The sequence below is a fragment of the Sarcophilus harrisii genome, chromosome 5 (assembly GCF_902635505.1).
Source record: "Sarcophilus harrisii chromosome 5, mSarHar1.11, whole genome shotgun sequence".
Taxonomy (NCBI): Eukaryota; Metazoa; Chordata; class Mammalia; order Dasyuromorphia; family Dasyuridae; genus Sarcophilus; species Sarcophilus harrisii.
The window spans coordinates 240,271,220-240,299,217 of record NC_045430.1 but is presented as its reverse complement, the minus strand read 5'-3'; the positions used below and the strand labels follow the sequence as shown (position 1 = coordinate 240,299,217).

At 39.9% G+C, this 27,998-nt stretch overlaps 1 protein-coding gene across 1 annotated transcript; it reads left to right on the top strand.

Annotated features, from left to right (window-relative positions):
* The first annotated feature begins 687 nt into the window (after positions 1 to 687).
* SRI (sorcin) lies at positions 688 to 23,244 on the top strand. Its single transcript, XM_003771915.4, has 8 exons — positions 688 to 842; positions 1,281 to 1,364; positions 7,272 to 7,341; positions 15,798 to 15,841; positions 19,505 to 19,652; positions 20,147 to 20,260; positions 21,877 to 21,935; positions 22,840 to 23,244. The coding sequence occupies exons 1-8, from the start codon at positions 789 to 791 to the stop codon at positions 22,864 to 22,866; spliced, it is 600 nt and encodes a 199-aa protein (XP_003771963.1). The 5' UTR covers positions 688 to 788; the 3' UTR covers positions 22,867 to 23,244.
* The last annotated feature ends 4,754 nt before the right edge of the window (positions 23,245 to 27,998 follow it).

Sequence of the window (27,998 nt, the reverse complement as noted above, 5' to 3'; positions counted from 1 at the left end):
GGCACAGAGCAGCACACAGGTGGCCCCTGATGGGCGGTGACTACAGGTAACAAACAGTTGGGGACGGGGCACCTTTAGGGAGAATGAGGACAATCAGCTAGATTTACTCACTTGGCCAGGAGAGTCGGAGCCGGCCCGTTCCCGCACTGACCGGCTCCCCGCGGCGTCGGCCCGGACGCGGCTCGGGGGCAGCCAGCAGCCAGGGGACCGCTGCCACGCCTTCCCGCAGAGCTCCAGGCCAGACCTGTGGTCCTCCCCATCCCCCGCACTGCGTCGGCACCGTTTCCTCCGCGAATGCAGCATCCCCAGCCTGGCAGAGTTTTTTTTATGTTTTTGTGTTTGTTTTTTTAAATAACCTTGAGAGAAAAATTGGAAAGGGAGCAAAAAAGGTTTGGGAGAGGAGGGGGGCATTAAGTGAACGTACCTCGGGCTTGAACGGGGGAGGGGGGGGGGGGTTGGTGTGCTGGGATGTACCATTCTGTTCGAAGAAAGGGTATCGGGAGAATTGCGTGTATGAGTGAAAGCCCCTAGCTGCCTTAAGTACGGAAAGACTTGGAATGAAAGAGGGAGAAAGAGTGTTGAGGGAGATGCAGGGCCGCTGGGAACTCGAGGAGGCGGTGGTCCAGGGGAGGGGCGATGCGCCAGTCATACCCCCACACCCAAAGGCTCTGAGTGGTACGTTCTGAGGGCGGGTCCCGACTGTCCGGAGAGCTCCGGCGGGAGCTAGGGCTGGGCCTGAAGGAGGTGGCTGCGGCGACTTGGGGACTGCCACGGTCACTGTCGCGGTCATGGCGTATCCAGGGCATCCTGGCGCTGGCGGAGGCGGCTACTTCCAAGGCGGGGTGAGTTCCCGGGCACGGGTCCTAGCCCAGCTCCCGGCCGCCTGCCCTTCGAGGGGGAGGGTCTGGCTCGCGGCGGAAGCCGAGGTGCCTCTGGCCCGGGACCGGGCTTGGGAGTTCTGGGAGGCCCGGGAGCCTGGATAAAGGGAACTTGTACCCCACAGGAAAGCAGCTTTGGGCACTAGGGAGCCCCGAAGGACTAGCGCTCCCGAGCCCTAGGGGAGGAGCCCGGGGCGGCCTCCAGGCTAGCCCCAGCAGAAGTTGTTTGTCCCCCTTTGGGAGCCAATGCTGCGCAGCGGGGGTCCCGCGGGAACCGCCCACGTCCGTGGGAGAGCATCCCGGGCTGCCCGCCACCAAACGAAGAGCCGGGGCAGTGGGAAATACCATCCGTGGTCTCCCAGCTCAGCAGCTAAATAGGTGCTTGTGTTTTCTGGTCCGCAGTACGGAGGTGCCCCCGGAGGCCCAGCTTTTCCGGGACAAACTCAGGATCCATTATACGGATACTTTGCTGCTGTAGCTGGACAGGTTAGTTTTCCGTTTTTATCTTTTTTTGAAAAGACTGGCCACCCTGTTGTTATTTTGTAACTTACTGGGGATGCAGCCACACCTCGCACCCTCCTTAAAAAAAACAGAACAAAACGGAAATTGCAGCTTTGCAAACATTCTTTTCCTACCTACCTGTGGCTTAGCTCTTTCACTTCTACGTTGCTTCTCTTTCCTTAATTTAGTTTCTCTTTTAACAAGCATTTATTTTTCTCTCCCAAGTGTAAAGAAGAAAAACAAAAACAAAACTCTTCTATCAAATAAATATGCATAGGGAAGCAAAACAAATTCCCGAATGAGCCAGATCTTAAAAAAAAAAAATGGCCAATTTTCTATCTTGAGTTCACATTACCTCTTTGTCCTGGAGATGGGGACCCTGCTTGCTTCCTTTTTAGGCTTGACCTTGCATAGATCCCTATGCTTAGTCTTTCATTATTATTTTCTCTTTTCTTTTAGATCAGCTTTTTTCTCTTAAAATCCATCAATTTAAATATTTAAAAAATCCACATGATTCTCTATGTCCTTTACATGAATAATGATTCATGTAAAAAAAAAAAAAAGATTGAGAGATCCAAGTATTTTCCATCCTCAGAAATTGTAAGAAATGTATTACTCATCATTTATTTTGGCTTGGGTCAAAACTGAGCTCAACTGATTGCAAATAAAACCCATCCCTTCAGTATTTGAAGATTTGTGCAGATGTCATAGAGACTAGCTGAAAGTTATTTTGAAAGGTTGGTGAGTGTGTAGTTTTAAGGGAAGAAACTGAGAGAAGCTATAACTCCTACCTGGAGAACTTGTCAGAGACTTATTTTAGAATTCTTACAATGCTTTTTCTACTAATGTAAATCAGAAGCCCCTCATTCCTTTTCCGATTCTTGTACTTTTAAGACAATGGATTTAAAGTTGGAAGGACTCTTTAGGGACCATTTTAATGCCATTTAATCCCACTCCTCTTCTACAAATGGGGAACCGAGGTCGATTTAGAAACAGCCTCAAGTGGTTGAGTGGAATTTGAATGCAGTTACAAAACCTGTGTTCTAACTACTGTACTGCACCACTTGCATCTTACGTAAATACTGTCAGCCTGCTTTTCTCCAGGACCGGAGGCTATTTGGTATTGTTCCCCCCATTTTATGGATTACTGAAAAATATCTTCAGGCTAAAAGACTAGAACTCCATTCCTTCCTCTGCCTTCTCTAAGAGGATGAATTTGAGTAGCAGGAGTTCTTCTCTTGTATTTTCCCCACATCCATGGAATCAACTTGAAGAGCCTCTTCCTGTGTGCCTGGCACCTTGCTAAGTTACTGCTCTATAAAGAAAGACAAAAACCTGCTGTCTCCAGAACTTTCCCAGAGGAGAGGGCACTGTATGAATTATGTGTATGTGTATATATATATATACATGTATATATACTATATTGTGATATATAATAATATATGTATGACATATGTGTGTAATTTAAAAAATAATGTGTATAATTTATGTACGTGTATAATATATAATGTGTACAATTTTACATATATAATATTATATATACAAGATCCATCCCAAGTAGATGGAAGGTAGTCTCAGAAGAAAGGCATCAGCGTGGGGTGGGGAGGGGACAGAATGGGGGGCCTTTATCACTTTTCACCCGGACCATGGTGGTAGCTCCTGATCCCCTTTCTGCTCTCCACTCCATTCTCTGCCCAGCTGCTACCTTGATATTCCTAAAAAAGAGTAGGCAGATTGCTTCTAGGGGAAAATGCAGACTCTTCAGATTTGATGTTTAACAGAATGTCTCTCTCCCCCTTTGCAGTCCTGTTTCCCATCACTCCCTTTCACGCCCTCGCAGCCATGGCTCCCCTGAGTATCTCTCTGTCTTTGTGAAGCAGAGAGCCCCCTCTCCTCTGGAGACCTCTAAAAGGCCTTTTCTGAGAGCCCCCTTCTACAGGACTTGCCAGCCTGGCTTCTCCCCATCCCCCATCCTCAGGGCACTCCCTCATTGGGTGTGACTTTGTCTGGGGTCTAGGATGGGGATGTCATTGATACCCCTCCTGCACTGACTGCCCAGGCCCGAGAGGTGCAGTGAGGGACAAGCTGGGACAGACTGAGGCTTCATCAGGGCTGCCCCAGAGCAGGATGAAAATGTCTTCAGGAAACCTCTGAGAATGTCCCCCAGAGTCCCAGAGCTCCAGGGCAGGCAGTCCCTCCACTTTGTATTTGCCTGTGTGGGCAGAGCTCCACTTTTGGAGAGAAGGGGCTGTTTCTTGTTCTTTCCCTTTGTGATCCAAGTGCTGGGCACAGATCCTTGTAAATAACCAGTGCTTTATAATTGTTGAAATGTGACTGATACAGAAGGATAATAGTGATTGTCCTTGATACAGCGCTTTAAATAAGCCTAGGCTGGGTAAAGGAGGTGCTTTTATTGTCCCTCTTTTACAGAGGAAAACAGGAGGCTGAGAAGTTAAGTGACTTGCTCAGAATCCTAGACCTGATCTAAGTCAGGACTGGGTCCTGACTGCTCGTCCACACTCAGTCCCCCACCCTCAGGCTTCAGGTTCGGGGATGACGGGAACTTCAGAAGGAAAGCTGTTTCCCTAATTGACATACAAGATACAGAAAGAGTCAGAACTGACATAATGAGCCTAGTCTAATCAGGTGACATTGAATGGGAAAAAGTTCCACTTGGGTTCATTGAATTAAGGAGGGGTGACATTGCTTTGGCTCAGCAGCTGATCCTGCAGAAAAGACCCAGGGACTGAGGGAGTCAGCAGTGTGATGTGGCCTCCTGACACAGGACTGACACCATTCTGGGCTTTGTTAATCGAAGCCTGGTTTTTACAGGGTGGTTCCGTGACCAGTCCTAGTCTGAGATCTTGTGTTAAGTTTGTTGTAGGAGGGACATGGGTGACCAGGAACTCTCATCCTGAGGAGCAGCGAGGGATCAAATACTTAGAGGGGAAAGACCCCACAGGTGGCACAGGGAGCTGCCTTCCAGAAGTCTTCACAGTTGTCTGTGATGGAAGAATGATGTTATTATTGAAGAATTTCTTATTGGTGAACACTTGTTTTGTGCTGACTCTGAGGCCGCAATTAAAGCAGAGTAATGAAATAGAAAGGCCCAGCGTAATAAAGGATTTCCTAGCCTGGCAGCCCCAAGTTGGAATGTACTTAACCTTTAGGTAGTGAGTTTCTTAACTCTTTGGAGGTGTTCAAGAAGATGGTGGGTGATCATTTGGGGGGGGGGTAAATTATAGAAGGACTAAGGAATAAGCATTTATTAATTACTTATTATGTACCAGGCACTTGGGTGAGCTTTGCTCAGCAACTCTAGGAGGTAGGTACCATCATAATTCCTATTTTATAATTGAAGAATAGCGGCAGGCAGAAGTTAAGTGCTTTGCCCAGAGTCACCCAGGGAGTAAGAGTTTGGAGCTGAATTTGAATTCAGGTTGCTCCACCCTTGCCAGAGTTAGGGCAGGAGGACTCCTCTTACTGAGTTCTGATCTGTGTGACTTTGGCTAATTCTCTTCACCCTGTGTGCCTCAGTTTCCTCACCTGTAAAAAGGAGCTGGAGAAGGAAATGGCCAGTCACTTCAATATCTTTGACAAGACAACCCCAGATGGGGCTTAGTTGAAACTGAGAAACTGGATGTCTGAGCAGCAATTCACTGGGCTTTGTCTTCCCCTCCCAGGCTTAATGCCTAAAGGAACTCTGGGGTCCTTTGGGCCTCCGTGCCCTACTGGGGTTGTGGACCAAGACCCAAGTACCAGAATGTGGAGGGTCCCACTCTGGAAGTAAGTCACTTTGAGGCCCTGGTTGTTTAGTAAATAAGACCATGTGACCATGACTTAAGGTGATTAAGCTTTCAGGCTTGTGTAGTTCTGTTTTTCCTCACGCCTAGAGGGGAGATGTCTTAGGAAAACAGTTAAAGTAGCTGTGGGAGAAATGGGCTGGAAAATGGGGCTGGAGAGATGAGCACCCCACTGAGCGTCTACTTAATCCTCTAGTGATAAGGATCTGTGACACCCCATGCTGAGGTAAGCTAAAACAGGAGTATTTTTAGGTGGCCTGTTACCCAGCCCTGTAAGTGACTCCAGCCTGCTTACCTTTCATCCGCCTTGCCACCAGCCCGCCTCTTCCTTTGTAACTTGTTGAACCTGGTAACAGGACCAGTCTCTTGTGCTTCTCTGCCTGTGGGAGCTTTAGGTTGTGAAGATTTTTTTATGGGGGTGAGGTTGAAGAAACGCAGAATGTTTAACATGCAGCTCCTGTTCTTTATTCTCAACCTACCATGCATAGAGAAGCAACTAAGTAGGTGGCAGGTAACTGTAAAGTATTAAAGAAATAATTTGCCCAATTCTCTGAAAAGGAAATTAAGCTTTTTGCCCTATTTGGATGAAGCACTTTGTTTACTAAGATCATTTGGTTTTTTTCTCCTAAGTAGTAGGATGAAAGGTAAAAAGATTTCTGATCATATGTATAAATAATTTATGTCTAAAACACTTGACTTTGGCAGCTTTTCCCAGCAACTACCAGGAGAGCATTAGTGACTGAAGCAATAATAGCCTTATTCCATACATATCAGATATCACTGGGAGATGTTTGATTAGGACAGAAGCTTATGTGCATAAAAATATTCATGCCAAATCAAATTGGGGAATGTATCTGGAATTACTCAGAAGTCTTGAATGCAGCAGGACCTCAGAAGCCTGGCTCAGACTTTTCCCCTTCCAAATGAAGAAACAGATCTGGAGAGAGTTCCTGATCTCTCTCATCATCTAGGTAGCAAGGTTAGAAGTAGTATTTGAACCCTGTTAAGGTACTTGAAGACTTCAACTTTAATATAAATATTCTTAGTAGAGTAATTTTGGGGCATCACCATGTATAAGTATATTTAAATAACCTAAAATTGAAGGTTGGGTTAACTTTGAAAATGAAGTTGATTTTGTATATGTGTGTATGTATGCATGCATATTTATGCTTTTCTTCAGGATGAAAATATATACAGTTTCCAATTAAATCATATAGTAAAAGGGGAATACTAAAGTACAGGTCTCCAATTATACTTTTTTTTTTTTAAAGAGATCTGTGATCTTCCCTTTTGTTAGAATTATTTTTAATTCAGAATGTTGAAGTCTTCTGTAGGCACAAATAATCCTTTTCTTTTATGTGAAAATCAGACAGAAATTTAATGCAAGCTTCCTAATAAACCTCTTAGTCACTGAATCATAGTATTTGAGATCTGGGAATGAGTTGAGGATCTAGCTCAACTTGTTGGTTTGATGCTGGCTTCCCCAAAGCTAGTGAGCTGCTCAGTGGCCACGTTGGAGTGAGTCATGACATTCTCAGGTCCTTTCCACCACCCACTGCTTCTTCCAGTGGTTTTTCTCCCCAATCCTCATTATTCTTGCCCTACTGTAGTATTTGACGCTAACCGAATTCTTAGAAACTTTGCTTTGCTTCCTGTCTGTGACACCATGTTATCTCTTGGGGAAACTGGAGCAGGGAGGAGGGGTTTGCTCTGATCCGACTCAGCTTTTCAGTTAAGTGGGATGGTTTCCAATCACTTTCCACTCGATTCTTTTCCTTTGGAAGTCAGAAGAGATGGGGATGAGGTCACCTGTCTGCTGTTCATTTGTAGAAAGGTTGAGACCCCTGCTTGTTTCTGACAGTACTGCACCTCCCCCTTTATACCTGTGCTTTGTAGAAATAGAAGAAGCTTAAGGAAACTTCCCATTTACACAGTTCTCTATGACACTTTAGAATGAATAGGTGATCCCTTGCTTTCTTAGGCTCCTGTTGTTAAGCCACAGCATTGTGAATAGAATACTGAAAGTGAAACTAGAATGAGAAAAGGAAATTATTGTGACCTTTTTTCCTGTTTATTTGTTTTTCAAAAGGATGGGCAGATAGATGCTGATGAGTTGCAGAGATGTCTGACACAATCGGGCATTGCTGGAGGTTATAAACGTAAGTCCATAATTCAAATACTCTTTTTTTTTTTTTTTTTTTGTATTTTGACTGTTATTAAGACTGTATTAAGAAAGCTGAAGGCTTTTGTTCTGGTCAGCAGTATTAGGAATCTTAATATCTCTGCTGAATTGCTGCTTGTTGCTGACATCTAAGATTTCATTTAAATCCATAATTTTCCATAAACTATTTCCATGCCTTCTCCTGGAGGTCTCTTTACTGTGCTCAGTGAGTCTTGTCCCCTTCCAAGCAATCAACATGGTTTGGGTTGCCCACCTTGCATGTCACAGAAACACGATGGCCAGATGTTAGGGAACATTTTGTGTGGTGTTGAATTTGTTCATTTAATCCCAGTCTATCTTATGGTCTTCGTCCAGATCTTCCCAGCCAGCTTTTTGGTACCAATTATTCACCTTCCCCTTTCTGGACGAAGGCAACCGTGAATTGGTTCAGGTCTGAATACCCAGGTCTATATGATTATGGGGTGCGTTGAAATACTCAGTAAAGCTTATGGGTTCCCCGCTGGGGAAACTGAGATACTCCTTGGTTAGAACCTGGAGATCCCCATGCTGCCAGAGTTTGAGACCATAGATCCTGATCGAGCTACTGCTCTTGGTCATTTTCCTGGGGAAATTTTGACTTTAACTTTGAAAGGGGATGTAAACATTCTTGGAGGATTCTTTTGGTAAAGATGGGTATAGTTTAGGTAGTTGGCTAATTGGGGGGCTGGTAAGGAGAAAATTTTCAGCAGTTTAGTCTTTTCTTCCATTGATTCTAATTCAGACCTATGTTCTCTTCTTTGCCTTTGCATATACCATTTTTCTCATTCAAGAGCCTGAGTTTCCTTATTTATTAGTTGCTACTGTAGATACTCTAATTTGATCTTACCAAAGTTTCCCCAAGAGGGCCAGCAAAATTTGGAGTTGTCACTAGTTAAAGCAACACAGTCCTGCAGAATGAGGGACAGTCAGAGCCACATTTCTTACACTTTTGAAAGACACCCATTCCTTCTGGGGGAGAGCTGTTCGAAACTGCCTCAACCTTCTCTTTGCCCTCAAAACATACATGTCTCATTTCAAAGGAAAAATGTAATAATATTGTTTAATTATTAAAGTAATTAATTTTACTTTACACAATATACACATACAAAATACACCAATATACCGTAAAGAAAAATAATAACACAATTAAGTAATCCACACTGTGCTAGCTGTCCACAAAGTAAACACTTCACAGCTCTAAAACAAGCACATAATTAAATAATATCAGTGAATTTCAGAAACACAAAACCAAGCAGGTATACCGGCACAATTTTTTGTCAGGAAATAAAACTGCAATCCACAGGTGGACATGGATTTGTAAAAGACACATCCTGATAACAATCTGCAAAAAAACATCAATTTCAGAGTGAAAGATGCAGTTTGCAAACTAGAAGCTTTTCTGGGAAGTAGATTTTGCCTGTTGCTGTGAAGGCAGAAATTTTATACATAAATCCTAAGTGTAGAGGAAGGAGGAAGAGGGATTGTGATAGTCATTCCCAGGGCTTGGGCGGCTTCTCAACACACTCTCAGGAGTGGAAGCTAATACATCAATTCTTAGGTTTCAAATCCTGCCCAGGGCACATCACCAGAATTGTGTGACAGGAACAGTTTCTATAGACTTTGCGTCTCTTCACTTATCATACAACCATAGAGGACAGCCCAAGAGAGGCCCCATTGTCAGGACAATTGGTAAATTGGTAAAAAAAAATTCAGCCACATTGTGAGTTTCTGATTCCCAAGCCAGAAAAGGGCACTCTGAGGAATCTAAATGATCATATCTATGAGTATGAAAATCACAGCTCTTTTCACAATAGCATGGAATAAACTTGTTTTTGTTGTTGTTGTTGAGGCAATTGGGGTTAAGTGACTTGCCCAGGATCACACAGCTAGGAAGTGTTATGTGTCTGAGGCTAGATTTGAACTTGGGTCCTCCTGACTTCAGGGCCGGCACTCTATCCACTGCACCAACTAGCTGCCCCCATATTTTTAACTTTTTAAGTGAAAGTATGGGGATGGTGCATACCCTTTGATCCAGCAGTGTTACTACTGGGATTATATCCCAAAGAGATTATAAAGAAGGGAAAGGGACCTGTATGTGCACGAATGTTTGTGGCAGCCCTTTTTGTAGTGGCTAAAAACTGGAAACTGAATGGATGTCCATCAGTTGGAGAATGGCTGAATAAATTGTGGTATATGAATATTATGGAATATTACTGTTCTGTAAGAAATGACCAACAGGATAATTTCAGAAAGGCTTGGAGAGACTTACACGAACTGATGCTGAGTGAAATGAGCAGGACCAGGAGATCATTATATACTTCAGCAACAATACTATATGATGACCAGTTCTGATGGACCAGGCCATCCTCAGCAACGAGATCAACCAAATCATTTCTAATGGAGCAGTAATGAACTGAACTAGCTATGCCCAGAAAAAGAACTCTGGGAGATGACTAAAAACCATTACATTGAATTCCCAATCCCTATATTTATGCACACCTGCATTTTTGATTTCCTTCACAAGCTAATTGTACAATATTTCAGAGTCTGATTCTTTTTGTACAGCAAAATAACGTTTTGGTCATGTATACTTATTGTGTATCTAATTTATATTTTAATATATTTAACATCTACTGGTCATCCTGCCATCTAGGGGAGGGGGTGGGGGGGTAAGAGGTGAAAAATTGGAACAAGAGGTTTGGCAATTGTTAATGCTGTAAAGTTACCCATGTATATATCCTGTAAATAAAAGGCTATTAAAAAAAAAAAAAAAAAAAGTATGGGGATGGGGGGTGGGGGGAGAATGGCATTTACTGAGCATTGTTCTTCATGTTCATGTGAAAGGGTACTAGATATGGAGTCTCAGGATTTGGGTTCCAATCTCACCTATGCCATTTGATGACTGTGTGCCATTGGACAAGCCACCTGCCTTCTCCAGGCCTCAGCTTCCATACTTGTAAAGTGGGATGAAGTGCTCTCTCAGCCCTTTTGGGATCAGCCTTCTCATAGGGAGGCACTCTGGGCATAACACCCAGAGAACTTTGGCCCAGTGACACCTGAGTCAGACTCCTCTCCCCCCTGTCATCCAAGCAGGAGGCAGTGCAGTCTCTAAGGACTCCTTCCAACCTCTGATCCTGTGCTGGTGACAGCAGGGACAAAGTTCTAAGCGCTCATCTGCCTCTGTGTACAAAGGCTTTTCTTTTGGGTTGGAATTAGGGCATTTTAGCCTTTGATGCAGCTGGGAATTTTTCCCTTCTGTGGTGATAGAGGCGTCCTTGGGAGTTGGTATCCTCAACAGTGACTATCTGAATTGAATAGATGAAGGCCTCAGTCCATATGTAATAATGTGCCTTCTGAAGAACTCAGTATTTCAAACTCAGGACTTTGCTTCTCTTTATAATTGTGAAGGTCCAGCAGACTTATCTCAGCTGTGTAGGTAAAGAAGCTAAAGATAAACTACAAAAAAAGAATTAACAGCCCTTTCCTAATTTTCTCCTTATTATTGTTACTACTATCACTGTCAGTCAATAAGCACTTATGAAGTACCTGCTGTGTGCCAGGCCCTGAAGATACAGAGTTTACATTCCATCTAGGTAGTAGGAATATCTATAAAATGCATAAAAACAGATAAAGGATTGGGTCCTGTCAGGGTGGAGGAATGGTCTAGTAGCAGGGGAAGAGGGGAAATTAGGAAAGATGGGTGAGTTGCTTTTTGAAGGATTCTGGGAGTGAAGGGGAGGAAGGAATAGATTCCACACTTGGAGACCTGCTAGAGATGGATGGTCACATGTGAAGAACAGCCAGAGCCGTGTGTCCCAACTGAGAGCCCACAGTGACATGTAAACCCAGAGAAAGTGGGTGGGAGGCTGCTTGGAAGGGGCTTGAAATGCTGACATGGATCTGGCAGAGCTTTACCCTTTTGCCCCCCGTGGCCCTCCCTGTCCCTCTGTGGCCCTCACGCTGACCTGCCCTTCCTGCCTCCCTGCTGGCCCCCAAAGTCCTTCCAGCCTCCCTGGGCTAAAAAGGCTCCTACTCATTCCAGGCCTTCCCCACCCTGGGACGCCCCTCCCATTCAGACTTGCTTTGTAGGACCCCATCTCTTCTGCCAGAATAAACTGCACTCCCCAGTCATGCCCTGGGCTTCTTTCCTCCTGCACCCACACTGTTCTCTGGACCTGAAATAATGACCTTTTTTTCTTTTGAGTTTCTTGGGTTTGTTCAGTCATTCGGTTGTATCTGACTCTTTGTGACCCCATTTGAGATTTTCTTGGCAAAGATACTGGACTGGCTTGCCATTTCCTTCTTCATTGTGTCCCCATTTTATAGATGAGGAACCAGGACACGTGGGGATTAGGTGACTTGATAGTAAGTATCTGGGGCTGGATTTGAACCCCAGTGCTCCATCCACTGCACCACCCTTTGAGTTTTTCCTCACCCTTAAAAGCTCATCTCCTCCATGAAGGCTTCCCTGAGTCATGTTAGCTTTCTTGGACCTCCATATTGCATTATGCAGCACCTTTCCAGGGTCCTTATCATGTTAGTTATCTGTGAACATGACTTTTCTTTCTGCAATGTTGTAAGCTTCCAGACATCAGGAATTCAGTCTTTTCCAATTGCCCACAATGGTTAAGCCCTGAATCTAGCTGAGTAGGCATTTGTTGCATTGTACTGGAAGTTTGGGGACTGATAGGGATATCCTCTAGGTCCTTGTTGAGTAATAAAACTAGAACTAAAACCTCCGATTTCTGGTTTTCCATGACACCATCTATTTGTTAAATTGTGTCTTTATTAACAATTAACTCAGTGACTATGGGATAGATTACTGGTTATATAAATTATTTACACCTTCAAGTTTTCTCCTCTCCTGAAGTCTCATCTTCCTCTTGAACCTTATCTTGTATTATTTGGACACACCTGTAGGTAGATAATTTGTAAGACAGCTTTGCTTGCCTCAAGCAGTATTTTTTCTTGAGACTTAATGCTATAGTGTTTTCAGCTGAGCTATAACCTGGCTTGTGTATCTGAAAAAAGCTTGATTGGTCATTTTAAATGTCAAGAGATTGTGTTTGACCGGGCTAAATCTTCGTGCTCTCCATTTATTCGTGGCCATTTTTTCCCTCAGGAATGATTGCTAGTTAAATACATAAATGTGGGAGTGGTTATCTAACCAAAGGAGAGCCAACCCGTCCTTAAGCCTTCTTGCTCCTTTTGGTTTTTCCACCCCTTCACCAAGTCACGTTCCTACTCCCTCATCTTCGTCTGTCGCTCCTTTGTGCTCATGTGACCGAGAACGGGATGCAGGATCAGGCCTGTCTCTTGCCCAGGCTGTTGCAGCAGCCTCCCCCAGCCCCAGCTTCCTGGCCTCTTGTTCCTCCTGCCCCGAGCCACTGCTATGCTCTTGTAAAGCAGTCTGACTTTGGTGACTCCACAGCCCATTGCAGCCTGGCTGCAGCTCCCCTACTCTAGCTCATACTGCACCCTCGGCCCTCGGGCTTTCTCACCAAGGCATCCCCAGCCTGGCCCGGGCCCTGGGAGCTGCAGCTGCCTCCCAGCCCCCGCTTACCTGACCTGGGCTACAGGCAGCTTCCTGAGCGCCTCCCATCCCAGACCCACACGTAGGCGTATTATTTGTACCCCCGAGTAGAGTGTGTACTTGTCCAGGGGAGAGACTAGGTACTTTGTGTCTTTATAATCCCTATCCACAGCACATCTTGCATCTAGTAAATGTTTAATAAATACTTATTGGACCAGGCCAGATTAGTTTAGATTCTGAAATCTTAATTTGCGAAAGCTACGTTTGGGGATTGCTTCAGTTAAATAACTATACCATTAAACATTCATTCGTCTGGACCTTATGATTGGGTTAATTTGCCTACTCTGGCTATTTCATGGATTATTTCTTCCCAATTGAAATAACAGTAGAGTCCCTCTTGAGCTTTAAAACAATAGTAATTATGACACATGGTGTCGCATTTTGTAATACAGAAATTGTATATCTTTTCTACTGTTAAGCTCATTATGAAAACAAGTACAGATGGGGAAATTATGGATAGAATTAAATTGTGTTGTTACTGTTTTTCCTTAACATATTATTGAGAATATTATACTCATGACCAGAAAGACATTTGGGGCACATCTTAGTATAAAGTTCCTGCAGGGTCCATGTAGGAGTCTGTGAACTTGGAAAGGGGAAAAAATTACATCTTTATTTCTATATAATTGGTTTCCTTGATACTCCTGTTATTTTATTGCCAGTTAAAAACATTCTTCTGAGAAGGATCCATGGGCTTCAGCAGACACAGAAAGCCCAGTCCAGGAGTATTTCCTTTCTGAATTCATCCAGACCTTATTTCTGGATCAGATGCTTCTTTTGGCAGTTCCTTGTGTTAGTCCTAGAAGGAGAACATTGTTCTGCCACTCCTTGGCATTGCACCATCCCCTGATTAAAACCAACTAAACATGGGAAGTTGGGAAGAGACTGGACTGTCTGTGGCATCCCAGTCTATTCCTTACCCGTATTTTCCTTGAAGGGTAAGACTTAGAGAAGTTGGGATTGGGTAGGGACGGTACCTGTAGGAGAGGGAAGTAACTTCTGCTCTCCCAGCTGTCTTTTTGGGGACACAAAGAGTCCAAGCCCTTCAAATGATTTCCCTTCACTCTAGATGGTGGCTCAAGGAGGTGTGTGGAAGGGAAAGGAGCCAGGGTTAGCACAACTTTAAAGAGCACATTCGTGGCCCCTTGCTCTAATGAAGTTACCAAAAATGAGATATATGGCAGTAAACTTGTACTTTAAAATCCATCCTTGCCTCTTCTCTTTGAACTTTTGAGGAACTCTTTGACCTTCTTCCTACACAGCATTATATTTTTCAGGCATCTCTTAGAAAAGTTCTGTTTCCAAAACTTTGACCAAGAGTCAATAAACCAAGTTTTGTATACTACCTCGCTAAAGACACTTAGTAGGTCTATCATCCCCAGCATGTATCTCACCTTTTCAGGGTTTGTATTTCTTCCTCTGTGAAATGAGGGTAAAAAAATGAGGTTTCCAGGCTTTATAAGGAAAACATTTTGAGAAAATCTTAGTTTGTGCATGTAGGTTGTGAAAGGGGATTGTCAAGGTCTTTGAGGTTTGGGACTTCCTAGTAGAAACCCTGCAAGCATAAGAAGCAAAATGAAGTCTGGGGGAAAAATAATGGTCTTTAGAGACATTGCTCTTGTGTTTCCTTTATCTGTGAATAAGATGAGTACTTGAAAGAACAACATTGGACCAGAAAAAGCCCCTGCGCTCAGGATAGTTGTGGGAAATAATCCATTCAGAAATTTTTTCAAAAATTGAAAATCTGCTTTCAGCAAGAATCACTATAATTTGCTCTTATTTTATAATTGCTGCTATTTGTTTGCTAAAAGATGGAAGCTTGATTTAAATTTTATTGGGAAGTGGAAAGAAAGCTTCTCTTTAATAGTCTGTAAGTCTCATAAGCTTCTCTGGATGAATTTTCAGGCCCAAATACATTTTCACGAGCTCACATTAGAGCATTAGCTCTATCCAAATTAATCTTTTGTTTTCTGCCCTGTCTGTCACATACTTTGAATTCCATTAGACATATAAGTTTCTGTGCGTGTATTTATTTTTTATTCCATTTAAGCCACTGTTTGCCTTGGCTTGGGCATCTCTGCTAGGCCTGGGAGTATGTGCTAATATGCTGATTGGCTCGAGCTAAGCTGAGAAATATTCCTCTTATCCAGACACTGAGGGAGAAGAACAGCCAAAGAAAGAAAATCCACATCGTAATGGCGCCGTGTGACAGCCTCCCATCTTTTAATTTGGGGATAAGGGATCTGTCTTCCACAAAGCAATAGTTTCTGATGAATCCAAAGTGGTCCTGATGTTACAATGATGAGCCTGAGTTAGCAGAAAGTTTAATTACATTCATTTTTAACACAGCAGCAGCATGGCAAAATGGCCAGCATATGGGAGTTAAAGTCAGGAAGGATGAGCTTGGAAGGTAGTCCCTGAGAGCTATGGGACTCTGGGCACTTTGTGCTTCATTGGTGAAGACAGTTCTCCTATCTAGAGTTTCCTGTACTTCAGGAGGTAGGGAAGCGGATAATACATTTTAGAAAGATGTCCATCAGAGTGGTAAACATAATCACTTTTATCTCTTAAAGGAGGGCAATGCCTTAGTTATCTATAAAATTCACATAAAGAAATGATTTTTTTTTCTCTCCAAGGATCCTGAAAAAATGATGTATTACTCTATTCTTATTAAATAGATTCCAGAAAGAAATTGTTGTCACATTCTTGATATGCATGATTAGGTGCTTAATAAATGTGTGGATAAATTGACTGTATGCAGTGTAATTGGAACTATGTGATGGTATTACTATATTGAATTTATGCTCTTTTTGCTTTGACAGCTTTCAACCTGGAAACTTGCAGGCTTATGGTCTCAATGTTGGATGTATCCTTTTAATGCTGAAATTACTACAATAATTGTGACACAGTGATATTTTCCCAGAGTAGCGAACAGTTTAACCCAAAGGTAATTGTTCAGTGCTACACAAAATACTATTAGCATAAGCAATGACTTTTATTGAAGTAAGCTGCTCTAAAATGTTGATTTAATTTTGAGATTATAAAGGAAGTTTATTAGCCTGTTTTTTTATGAATGAAAAACATCCTCCCAAAAGCTGTTCAGAGCTGCCAATAAAATATTTTTCTTGAGGTTGCAAAGGCTAAGATGATTTTAAACAGTCACAATACTTTTGTATCTCTGGTCATTTGGTGGAGGAATAAATAACCAATTTTTTTGGCATACTAGTGATACATAGTATCATTCAGGTGATTAAAAACATAAGGATCATGTTGATTATGGATAAAATATTTTTAGTTTTATTAAAATTTCCTAAGATTTTATATTTAACTTCCACTTCTTAAAAGAATGAATAAAAATCTGAGAGTGGCACTACAATCATTGAAAATCTTGATTTTAGGAGTGCTTAAGTAAAGTCTAGGTTTTAAAACTGGATTTTGAACAAGGAAGGTGATGGTTTCCTATTCATTCCTGAGCTAAGTTTTTGTGTCCAGTTTTGATGGTTTCACTTTAGAAGGCCAGTCAACCAACTGAAAGCTATCCAGAAGTTGTGGGGCTTGAGCATTGGTTGAAGAAATTGAGGATAGCCTAGAAAAGAAAAGTCATGATAACTTTTCAAATATTTGTAAGCTGCCTTGTAGAGAGAGATTGAACTTTTTCTCCTTAAACTGGAACCAAGTGACCAAGGGATAGAAATTGTAGAAGATGATAATTATTTCAGTAGGAAAAACTCACTAACAAATGTGTGGAGAAATGAAGGTAGCATATTGTTGATGGGGTTTTATTTTAGGTCGAGATGAGTATTTAGTGTGTTTGAAACCAGGACAAACTTTTTAAGTTTGAGTATCCATTTTAATGCAAGAAAGTTTTAGACATGACCATAATTTCTATTAATGGTATTTGTTAATTGAGAAGATAGAAGATGACAAAGCTTCCATAAGTTCAGTAATGCTTTTAAATGAATTTTATTTTTCACAACAGCCAAATTCACTTAAAATAGAATCCATATGTGTGAGACAAATGTCATAACAAAAGTTTTTCAGCCTGAAGAAGAAATGTTTGCTTACGCATTATGCTGAATCATGCTATCTATTTTATTAGATTTAAAGATACAGATAATTACATTTTGTGTACATCAAGCTTTATGGATCTCTTGGAATAGTATTAAGTGCATTTGGAATTGGTTGAATGACTGTTCCCGAAGAATAATTTTGAGTGAATTAATGTCATTATGGAAAGAGATCTCCAATAGACTGGAGATTTTTTCTTGGTCCTGTGCTATTCAACATTTTAACTGATAATGAAGAGCAAAATGCTGTGCTTTTGTCAAATTTGTAAATAACACAACACTGGAAAGAGTAACTAACATGTTGGATAACGGAATCGGGATTCAAAAGAATTGCAGTAAGCTAATTTGATATGGATAAATGTAATATTCAGTACCAGATTCAAAAAACAAACTCCTACCATAAGATTGTGGTGAAAGAGACATGGGTAGGTAATATTTTCTGTGAAAAGATACAGGGGTTTTTGGTAGGTTATAAATGCAGAATGAGTCAACCTTCTGACATTGTTAGCTAACAAAGTAAATGTGACTTAAGACTGTGTTAGGGGAGGCATCATGTCAGAAAAAAGGAGCTGGTAGTCTACTTTATTCTGTCCTGATAATACTGTATCTGGCATGTTAGATCAGTCTTAGGTACCATATTTTAGGAAGAATGTTGGTAAACTGTAGGTCAGTTGGGATAGTAAGGAGACCATGCCATCTGACAATGGGCTGAGGGAACTGCAGATTTTTAGCCTGGAAAACAGAGAGCTGTGGTAGGACAAGAAAGCTGTCTTCAAAGGCATAGGAAAGGGAGATCGTTTGTTTGACTTGTCCCCAGAAGACACAAAATTTGCAGAGAGACTGATTTTGGTTCAGTGAAAAGGAAAAAAATTAGAACCGTTCAAAAACGGAGTGAGCTAACTCAGAAAGTGGTGCTTTCCTCATCACCAGAGGGCTTAAGGTGAAGGTGGCCAGAGCAATACAGAACTTTAAATTGTTCAGGGGTTTCCTGTTCAGGACTAGGTTGGGCTGATAAAGCTTTTGCAATTGATAAGACTTGTAACTTGGAGATTTTCTGATTATCAGTGATAATTTTATAAATGAAAGTTCTGTAGCAGACCAGATTACTGATCTTTCTCCTCCCCAAAGAATATCTGCTAAAATGAACAACAAACCAGTTCTGATATATGTGACTGGGATCAAGGGATTTTTGAGCTAGAAAGAACCTGAATCGTCTAGTCTCACATCTTCCTTTTGTTTTTGTATATCTACAGCTCTTTTGTATCTAGTCCTGTGTCTATTACACATGGTAGGCTGAAAGCTGAGATACACTGGGATTAAATGGTAGTCATTCCCAGTTTGTGGCAGAAAAAATTCCAATTCAAAATTAATTTTGAGAGCAGTAGGCCAGAGGTATAAAATCAAATTCTAGTGAGTGTATAAAATCTAAAGTATGTGTGAGATAGATGACATCAGAATTTTGGAGAAATTCAACTACTTGTTATATTAGTGTCCAGAGTAGGTTAACCTGACCTTAAAAATATTTACTCTAAGGGAAGGTTGGCAGATTTCCAGAGCCATTACTATAGAGAATAAGGGTTCCTTATAGAGTCTTGGAAATTACATCCTGATGAGCCTGACTTCCTTAACAGCAATTTTGCGGTTACTTTCATAGTAGGACCATTGGACGCTTTAGGAAGGACAGCCTTCTAGGAGAAGGGCAGCTCTAATAAAGCACTCATTCCTCACCAACCTGCTGGAGCTTTAGGGAGGTAATTACTTAGTCTGTGCCTAATACATAGTGTCAAATAATCTCTCTCTCTGTGCTTACCCTCCTTCCTCTTCATACATATTTATGTGTGAATATATATGTCTGTATGTGTGTATGTGCACAAATGTAGATGTCTTTGTGTATGTTTAATAAGTAGCCTTGGGGAATGGTCTCAGATAGGGAAAGCCCATCTCCAAATCCCCCTTAGGTACCCAAAGGGCAAACCACCTGCTCTGTTAAAGACCAATTAGAATTGAGCTGCTCCCTGAGATGGCAGAGCCAGGTCTTGGTTCTTCTTTAGGCCTCACTTTGGGTAATAGCTTAGGGAATTGGAGACCTTGGATCAAGATTATTTAGTAAGTCATTTATCCAGTTCCTCTCTGTTAGTAATTTGGTGAATGCATTTCTATTAGCAAGCCTTAATTTCTGGGCCTGGCTAATAGAATGATTCTCTTAATTTTATGGTCATAACTCATATGCAAGATAATGTGGTTTATAAAAAATTGGAAATAATATAAAATTTTGCCTAGCATAAATAAACTTAAGAAGTATTATAGACCATGATTATGACTTAATATATAATTAGTAGTTCTCCTCTTCCCCACCAACCAGGAAATGATAACATTTTCCTCACTTTCAGATTGTTCCTTTGATTGTTTATGGCATTTATTTTGGAAGTGTAAACCTGTCATGTTCCTTAATTGCCAATCAGAGGGACATGTCTGGCACCATGGGTTTTAGTGAATTTAAGGAACTTTGGGCTGTGTTGAATGGCTGGAGACAACATTTCATAAGCTTTGACAGTGACCGAAGTGGGACAGTGGACCCACAAGAGCTGCAGAAAGCCCTGGGGACCATGGGTAAGTGGTTATAATGAAACCGTTTTCTAGTTGCTAGAAATCATAGTTTATCCAGACTGAAACATAGATAGTTTTCTTTTCCTAGATTTTCTAGAAATTAATGTGATGTTACTAATTAGAACAGGTTCTGGTTCATAGAATTTATTTGAAGTACTTACTTCAAAAAGACTAAGTGACTTAAAAATACATTTTTTAAAAATGATGTAGCTTGTTTCTGCCATATCCTTCCTTCTGCTCCCTCTGAAGATTAAACTTTCATGTACAATTAAAGCAGTCATGTACATAATAAAAGAGAGGTATCCCTTATAATTTTAAAAAATAAATTTTTTTAAAAAGAGGGAAAAAAGCAGCAAAATATCAGTTCATCAAAAAAGAATCTGACAATATCAGTGGATCCTTGGCCCCTCCCAACATCAAAGGAAAAGTCACAGGTGTCTCCTCATATCCCTAATAAACTTTCAACCATTGTCATCTTTTCTTTTTATTCCATTTAGGATTTAGATTGAGCCCCCAAGCGGTGACTTCAATTGCAAAGCGATACAGCACCAATGGAAAGATTACCTTTGATGACTACATTGCCTGTTGTGTAAAACTTAGAGCTCTCACTGGTATGTTCTGGAAAGGAATATTGCTGGTAACCATTCATCCTTGTGACACTGCTCTTCTTGGATGCCTATTAAACAGTGCCGTTAATGATGGACAGTACTTGATGTGTGGGAAAGTCATGGTTTATAGTTTGAAAGAATGACAAGAAATTGTCTTACAGTCACAAAAGAACTTATTTATTAATGCCATAGCTGATTCTCCGAGAGAGTCTAGCAATTGGGAGTTTATTGAAAATTTGGGAATTAGCCAACAAGCTAACAGCTACATGGGAGAGTAAGGTACAGATAAGGGAGTACTGTCCATTAGACAGGATGGGGTTTTTGCAGGGGACAAATAGGGAGCAACAGATAAGAGGTCCACCCTCCTTAGCTAGATATGCACTAGATCCTTGGTTCTGACCCGTCACTACTAATGCCTGTGTGTTTCCTTTCTCTACACCTTTAATTCCCCTCCCCCCCTTCCCCTTTTATGTTTGTTCTTCCCAAGATGGCATAGAGAATCTTTTGGCAGATAGTTATTTACAATTATTTACTGTGTTAAGTTAATTTTAACTAAGTTGTATGGCCTCCAAAATAGATAAAATAAATAACTGCTTCATGCTGCTTTTGTTTGATTTTGATCAAGTCACAGGAGGACGCCAATGATTTATTGCCGAAAGCAAACTGATTAGATTCCTTTAGAAAGAATTAAAACGTTGCTCAGCTATTTCAGGGTTTTTTTTTTTTTAAAGGAAGATACTTTAATATTTTATTCTCTTTGTTTCTTCTGTCTTTGCTTCCTCGTGTATAATTTTTACACTTATATTACTTTTGTCATACCTCTTCTTCCATTATAGAATTTTTACTTTGCATAAAATTGGGAGGACAAATTTCTTTCATTTCACAAACATTTCTTGAATGCCTGTGTTGTAGAGTATTTGAGCAGAGGGCTCCCAACCATCTGTTTACTGCCAGATTTAATATGTGACCTTTAGATGTTTGCAATTCAAAAACTTATGTCATTAATTAGTAATCTTGATAATTGTGCACCAGTGAATAGAATGGTAGGGAAGCCTTGGGCTGTAGGACCTCAACAAGGCAAGTCCCTTAACCTAAACCTCAAGTTTCCTCTTCTGGACAGGGTGGGGTATTGTGAAGAAGAAATGAAATAACATCTGTCAAGTGCTTTGCAAACTTTAAAATACTATGTAAATGTTAGCTGTTATCACAAAAAGGAGTTACCTGCTACAGATGTTTGGTTTCTTATAATATGTATACAAATATATTCTTTGTTTCTTCGAAAGTTTTTTGTAGGCTAATTGTACAACATAAATGAGCTTTATTTTCAAGCTTGAAGCCAAATTTGTAAATAATAGAAATTTTAGAAAAACTCTAAAATCATTGTTTCATTTTAATAAGGATTATAATTGTTTGTAGGATTCATGCTGCCTAACTCCTTCTGAAAGATCTGCCTAAATTCATCCTTTTCTCTGATCTAAATTTGTTTTATTGTAAAATAACCTATTTTTTTGTCATTGATTACTAAATTTAACCCTGTATTATTTGGATTCTTCTAGAATCTAAAATCATGAGAATATCATGAGAGAATATTTACACATTTAATTTCCATACTTTTTCAGATAGTTTTCGAAGAAGAGATACAGCTCAACAAGGTGTTGTGAATTTCCCATATGATGATGTAAGTCTTGTTAATTGCTTAAGGTTTTGATGGGAGAGGGGACCTGTGTTCACTGATTGAACTAAATTTAGCAAGCTCCCTTTTGAAGTGAACTCTACTCTTGATGATCTGTAAGAGTTGGTAACCTTTTCTCTTAGTTAAAGAGTAGAGCAGCTCTGGCATAATGAGCTACATCCACCTTTCACCACTTTGATGACGATTGAGTCATTGTGATTCTTGAGAGATGCTGGGGTCCTGTGATTTGAAATCTTAGAGGACAAAAATAGTTCCCATTTCAATAATGTTGTAAGATCTGTGAGGGACTTTTCTAACAGGAACCTTTGTGAACCAATGTAAGGAATGGAAAGGGCATTCTGAAAAGCCAGGAGACCTAGATGTAGGAGTCCCAGCTCTGACATTTACTTACCAAGGTAGTGTTGGGCAAATCATTTAATTTCCTTAGGTCTCAGTTAAAAACAGTGATAGCATTTTAACTTTTTTTTTTCTATGTAAAAGTTGAAAAAAGTCCAATTTTCTATATAGAAATTTTAAAAATAATGTATTTTTTTAATTAAAAGCATCTATTACATGGAGCTCCTGCCAATGTGCAAATAGCTGGATAAACATAAACTATTTTTTCAGAAGAATTTTAATGGAAAAAATTAAGATTCATAACTACAGTAATCATCTGAGACTATTAGTCCTTTTTTTTTTTAAAGCTAATTCATGGGCCTTTGCTTGTGGTTAGGGTGTGTTGTATTTTTAATAGTACAATCTTCCTTCCCATTCACTGCTTGTATTCAACATTGTAACTTTTTTATAATAATACCAAAGAATTTTTCTCATAATAAAATAAAAGTGCAGAACACAATTTGTTAATGATCCTTTGGACACATTGTAACACTGACTTTTTTTCACCCCACAGTTCATACAGTGTGTGATGAGCATCTAAATCAAAGAAAGAAGATGGTGGGCAAGACCAGCATTCCTCTTTGCATTTTGCTTTGCGTTTGTTTATCTGTCATCTGTAATGTGTGTAATTTAACATTGGCACATTCTCAAAGATTCATTTTGTAAAGATTTGTTGCTTTATATACAATTAAGGTTTTTGTTTTTAGTTTTGATAATGTTTATTAAAAAAAGGAATTTTAATAACTTAAGATCAAGTATAACACTTCATGCCTTGACTTTGGGCATATCATTGAGCCATTGTTAATCATGCTTTATTTTCTTTGCTAGGCCACTATTATATAAATTTAAGATAGCGACAGTGTTTGAGCCATACTATGTATTTTCAATTATGATCTACTAAAACCTTTTAATGAATGTGTGATGGTTGTCTTTCCTTTTATATAGAAGCTTGTCATTTATGTGGTAGTAAGTGCTAAAGAAATGTTTAATTTAAAAATTGATACCCGTCCTATGTGCAAAAAGAAAAGAGAATATGGTGGTCCAGATCTATTTTGACTTTCTCTTTTTTGCACATTGAAAGCCAAATTACTTCTTACTTGGTTTTAGCTCTTTAGGAATTTTGATCCTTTTATTGAATTCGAGCCATTAGGGTCAAACTCAACACTCCAGATTTCATGGACAGTGAATGTGGACAAACTCCAAAAATTCTCTGTTGAAATTTTACAGTCTTCTGTTTTCTGAATTCTTTCACACACTTAAATGGCACTATAATTGCCCAAATGACAGTAAGCTAAAGAGGAGAGAAAAGTAGGGTTCATGGGAGGAGGGGGTACCAACCTCTGCAGGTTCTCAAGCCCTTTTAGCCACAACCTCTGAAGATTCACTGATATGATGTAATATCAGAAATGCTATAATTATTTTCAGTGGGAATGATGCTAGAAATGATGCTTTCTACATTGACACTGCACTTTAAGGATCACCAAGCCTAAGCTGACTTTATTTTTGGAACACTAATTGTAAAGTTAGTTCAGGTTAGGTCTTTGCTAAATTTGGAACAGCCTGGTGCAGAAGCAGGATTATTGGTTGCATGTGGGTTACAGTCCATTTGGAAGAGATCACAGGGTTCCATTTTGATTTGGTGCCGACAAGGAATGATCCTTATCCACTCCTCCCCAACCCCTTGCATAGGTATTTCTCAAGGGCCCTAACTAAATACTTACCCTTTAGAAGGGTGTTAGTGCTGAAAGCAGTCTAGAAAGAGCTAATGTTCTGAAGGAGAACAAAGCCCAAGTTTAGTAGGCTCACGTTTTCAGGTTTGACCTTGTGGATTCAGATATATCAAACCCATTTGTTGATGAGCTTGGTTGATAGCATCATGGTAGAGTGAAGTAAATATTAGATAGACTTAATTGACCACATGAGAGTCAAGAGTTTTGGGATTAAGTCTAGTCTCTGGCAATTTATTTCTCCAACCAAATCAGCCTCAAATCTATAAAGCCTACCAGCTTTGAGATTATTCGGTGAGGTAGTACATATAGAGTTCTTAACACATGTTAAAGTACACATAAATCAGTGATTATTTAGTACCATAAGAAAACACTTTACATTTCTAATACAATTAAAAATCTACTACAAGGCAGTAAAGTGGGCTGATTATTCTGTTCTGTGACTTTGTTAAGCAAAAGTTCCTGAGATAATTCCTGGAGGATAGAAAGTGTCCTAGACAAATTTGAGGCATCTCTCCCCTCTCAGTAATTATACTAGAGGCTCTCAAAGTTACCCTTGAATCTCATGTTTCCTTATTTCTGTTTTACATTGGAATCTATTTCCCCATTGTGGATTTTCATTGTTGCTACATTCATTTCTTAATCGTTTTCCTCCCTTTTTTCCCCCGAGTTTTATTTTTAAGCCATATAAATAATTGTCCATATAATATAACTTGAATACTTTGGTTTGGATTTAGATTGATCTAAACAAAAGCTCCTCTGTTGTCCCAACTCCAGCCAATCTAGCATCATCACTGGGATAAAGGTCCTTCATATGGTATTATCATTAGCACCTCTATTGTTAAAAGTTTGGGCAGTTTTCAAGAATTTCTCTATCTTGACCATAAGCTACCAACTGTGGCCCTTAGGATAAAGTAAAGTAAAGATAAAAGTAAGAAGTTTTAAAAAAAAGTAAGACCACCTATGGAATTATACATCAAGTTAAATGTGTGTTAAACCTTAATGAAATCATATGGAAAGAGTTCCTTACTTCCACACAAGTAGCTGCATGAAAACTGCTACATATATTAAGTACTTACTAAATTTTTGATGAACAAATGAGCCATATTCTTGTGGTAGCTGCTTTAGATCAGTTGCTTAAATATAATTATGTTGGAATTATTCTGAGAGGGTAAGGATAGTTGACTGTTTTGTCTTTGAAATGGCAAAGCGTAATTTAGATTATATACACTAGTCTTTGCATGATACATATCTTAATGAATTGGAATATATCAAAAATACTACAGTGAACAAATTCCAAAGATAATTAGTTGAAATCTGCTTTCTGTATCTCTTTAATGACACCGTAATGGAAATAAACTAAAGTGTGGGAAATGACCAGGCAACTGTCTAGGCTGTGAAGCCCTCTCTGAAGACCCCAAAGGAAAGGTAGTAGCAGCAAAATGGGGCTCTGGTAGTGGCTCCTCAGCAACGGCCATGGTTTGGTTTGAGGGGTGGCTCCCGATTATTTGAATGTAGCTTTTTGAAAGTAATGTTAAAGAGCTCCAGCACAAAATAGTAACTATGTCAATATTATATAGCCAGTTTCTGAATGAAGCTGTCTGTTGGAGACACCAGTTTGGGGAAAGAGTCCATTTTCCAGCCAATTACAAAAAAAGTACATCAGTTTGTTGTTGTTGTTGTTGTTTTTTGCTTTTTCTGTAGAAATGATAATAATGAAGATGTCTTGTCATCTCCCTTGGCATTGCACCTTCAGGATCAAGCTTTCCTATCTGCCCCATAATTGAATTCTCCATGGGTTGTCTCCCCACTTAGGGTAGTTTTTGAGAAGGACTGGCCTAGTCTATTTGTAGCGCTACCAGGCACATAATATGCACTTAAAAATTGCCTTTTTCATTCATTTATTCATGAGTACAGATGAAGAATCCACAATAGTCTCCCTAAAATCTGAGCATTAAAAAAAAAGAATCAATACTACAGCTCTTAATTCTCTCTCTTAATAACTCTAATGACTACTAGAACAGTCATTACCTCCAGGAAGGGGGGAAAGAAACCACCTAAATCATATCTGTCTTCTATCCCTTCATTCCTCTGTTAATGGAATAGTTTAGCATACAAATTGATATGCAAGATCATAAGAGAAGGATTATTAAAAAAAACCCCACAAAACATTCATTGAAAGTCACTTTATTAATGTTACAATAATAGTAACATAGAAAATCGTGGATTTTTTTTTTTATTAGACTCCGTGGACACTAATAAAATTGTGGAAGGATTCGGAACCTCAAATTACAGTGACTTAAAAACAGCAAAATTTCGCATTTAGCTATTAATGTAGGAAGAATTATAACCAGAACAGCCTATATAACAAAAGCATTCAGGAAAGCAGCTGCAGTGATACATTTCATACTAGTCTGGATAGAACCTGGCATTTTTTAAGTAGCAAGAACTTGGGAAGTGTCAATCAGCCAAGCAAAATGTAATACCTTAAGTAATGGGTACCTAACTTTATACAAATAATTGCCCCTTCCTCAACACGGTGAAATCAGTATAGATTTTTTTTCATGCCACTAATAACACCTCACCATGGGGTGGCTCCAAATTATTTGAATGTCAATTCTTGAAATTAATGTTGGAGAGCTCTAGCAGAAATCAGTATCTATGTCAATATTATATAATCAGTTTCTGAAAGAAGCTGTCTGTTGGGGACACCAGTTTGGGGAAAGAGTCCATTTTCCATCCAGTTACAAAAAAGTACATTATTAGTTCTTCTGAAGAAACTATTTTGCACTTATACAGTTATTGTAAAAAGAAAAAAAAAAAGACTCCTATACAAAACATTAGGGTCTTGTGTGTGTGTGTGTGTGTGTGTGTGTGTGTGTGTGAGATTTTTACACATAAAAAGAATGATTATGTTCAGTCCCACAATTTGAATATGTACTGGACTACAAAACTCAGGTTTCATAACCAGGCAGTGATACACAGATATAATTTAGCAGGAATTCTTGTACTATAACTGAATAAATGTGTTAATTCATATTAGCACTTGGCTGTGTTGTATCATATGGTATTATCACTAGCACCTCTATAGTTAAAGATCTGGGCTATTTGCAAGAATTTCTCTATTTTGATCATAAATCACCAACTGTGACCCTCAGGGTAAAAGTAAGAAGACACTTAGGTCTAAAAATACAGATGGGGGATGAGGAGGGAGGACAAGGTAGAGAATAGTACTTTCTTCACAAATTCATTCATCCTTCATAGTCTGGATCTAGCCAATTTTTCCTTCTGGTACTTCATTGTATACTTTTATGTTCTGTTTTATATATAGATTCTGCTACTTTTCTGTGCATTACTATATTTAGACTTAGGAAACCCAATGGGACAAATCAGAGTACCAACTCCTTTGATTATATATTTGGATACATAAACTTTTAGATCTTAGAGGAAGCTTCAAAGATTAGTTCAGAGATTTGGAACTTTTTTTTTTTTATCATGAAACTCTTTAGCCTCCCCAGCCACTCTACCTCCCATGATTCCCTTTCCAGAACAATGCTTACATTTATAATCAAAAGAAATGGTAGATTTCAGTTAGAAGTTAGTAAAAATAAAGACAAAATTTTCCCCATCCAAGTTCACAGAAACCCTGAAGTTTTTCCATGGAGCCTTTGGGATTATATGATGAGTCTTGTGCCCCAAGTTAAGAACCTCTGATCTAGTCCACCCCCCAATTTTAAAGATAAACAAGGCTCAAAGAGCCCTGGTGACTTTTAAGGACTCAGGACTCCTTAGCAAAGCTGCCGAAGTATCAAACAACTGTGATACAGACACATGTGCAGACTGAGGGAAACTGGAGCAAGTGAATTAAAGGGGCTTCTCCCTGAGTTGCCCAGAGGGCCCAGTTGCACACCCTGTCTGCTGATGCTATTGTATTTTTTCTCACTGA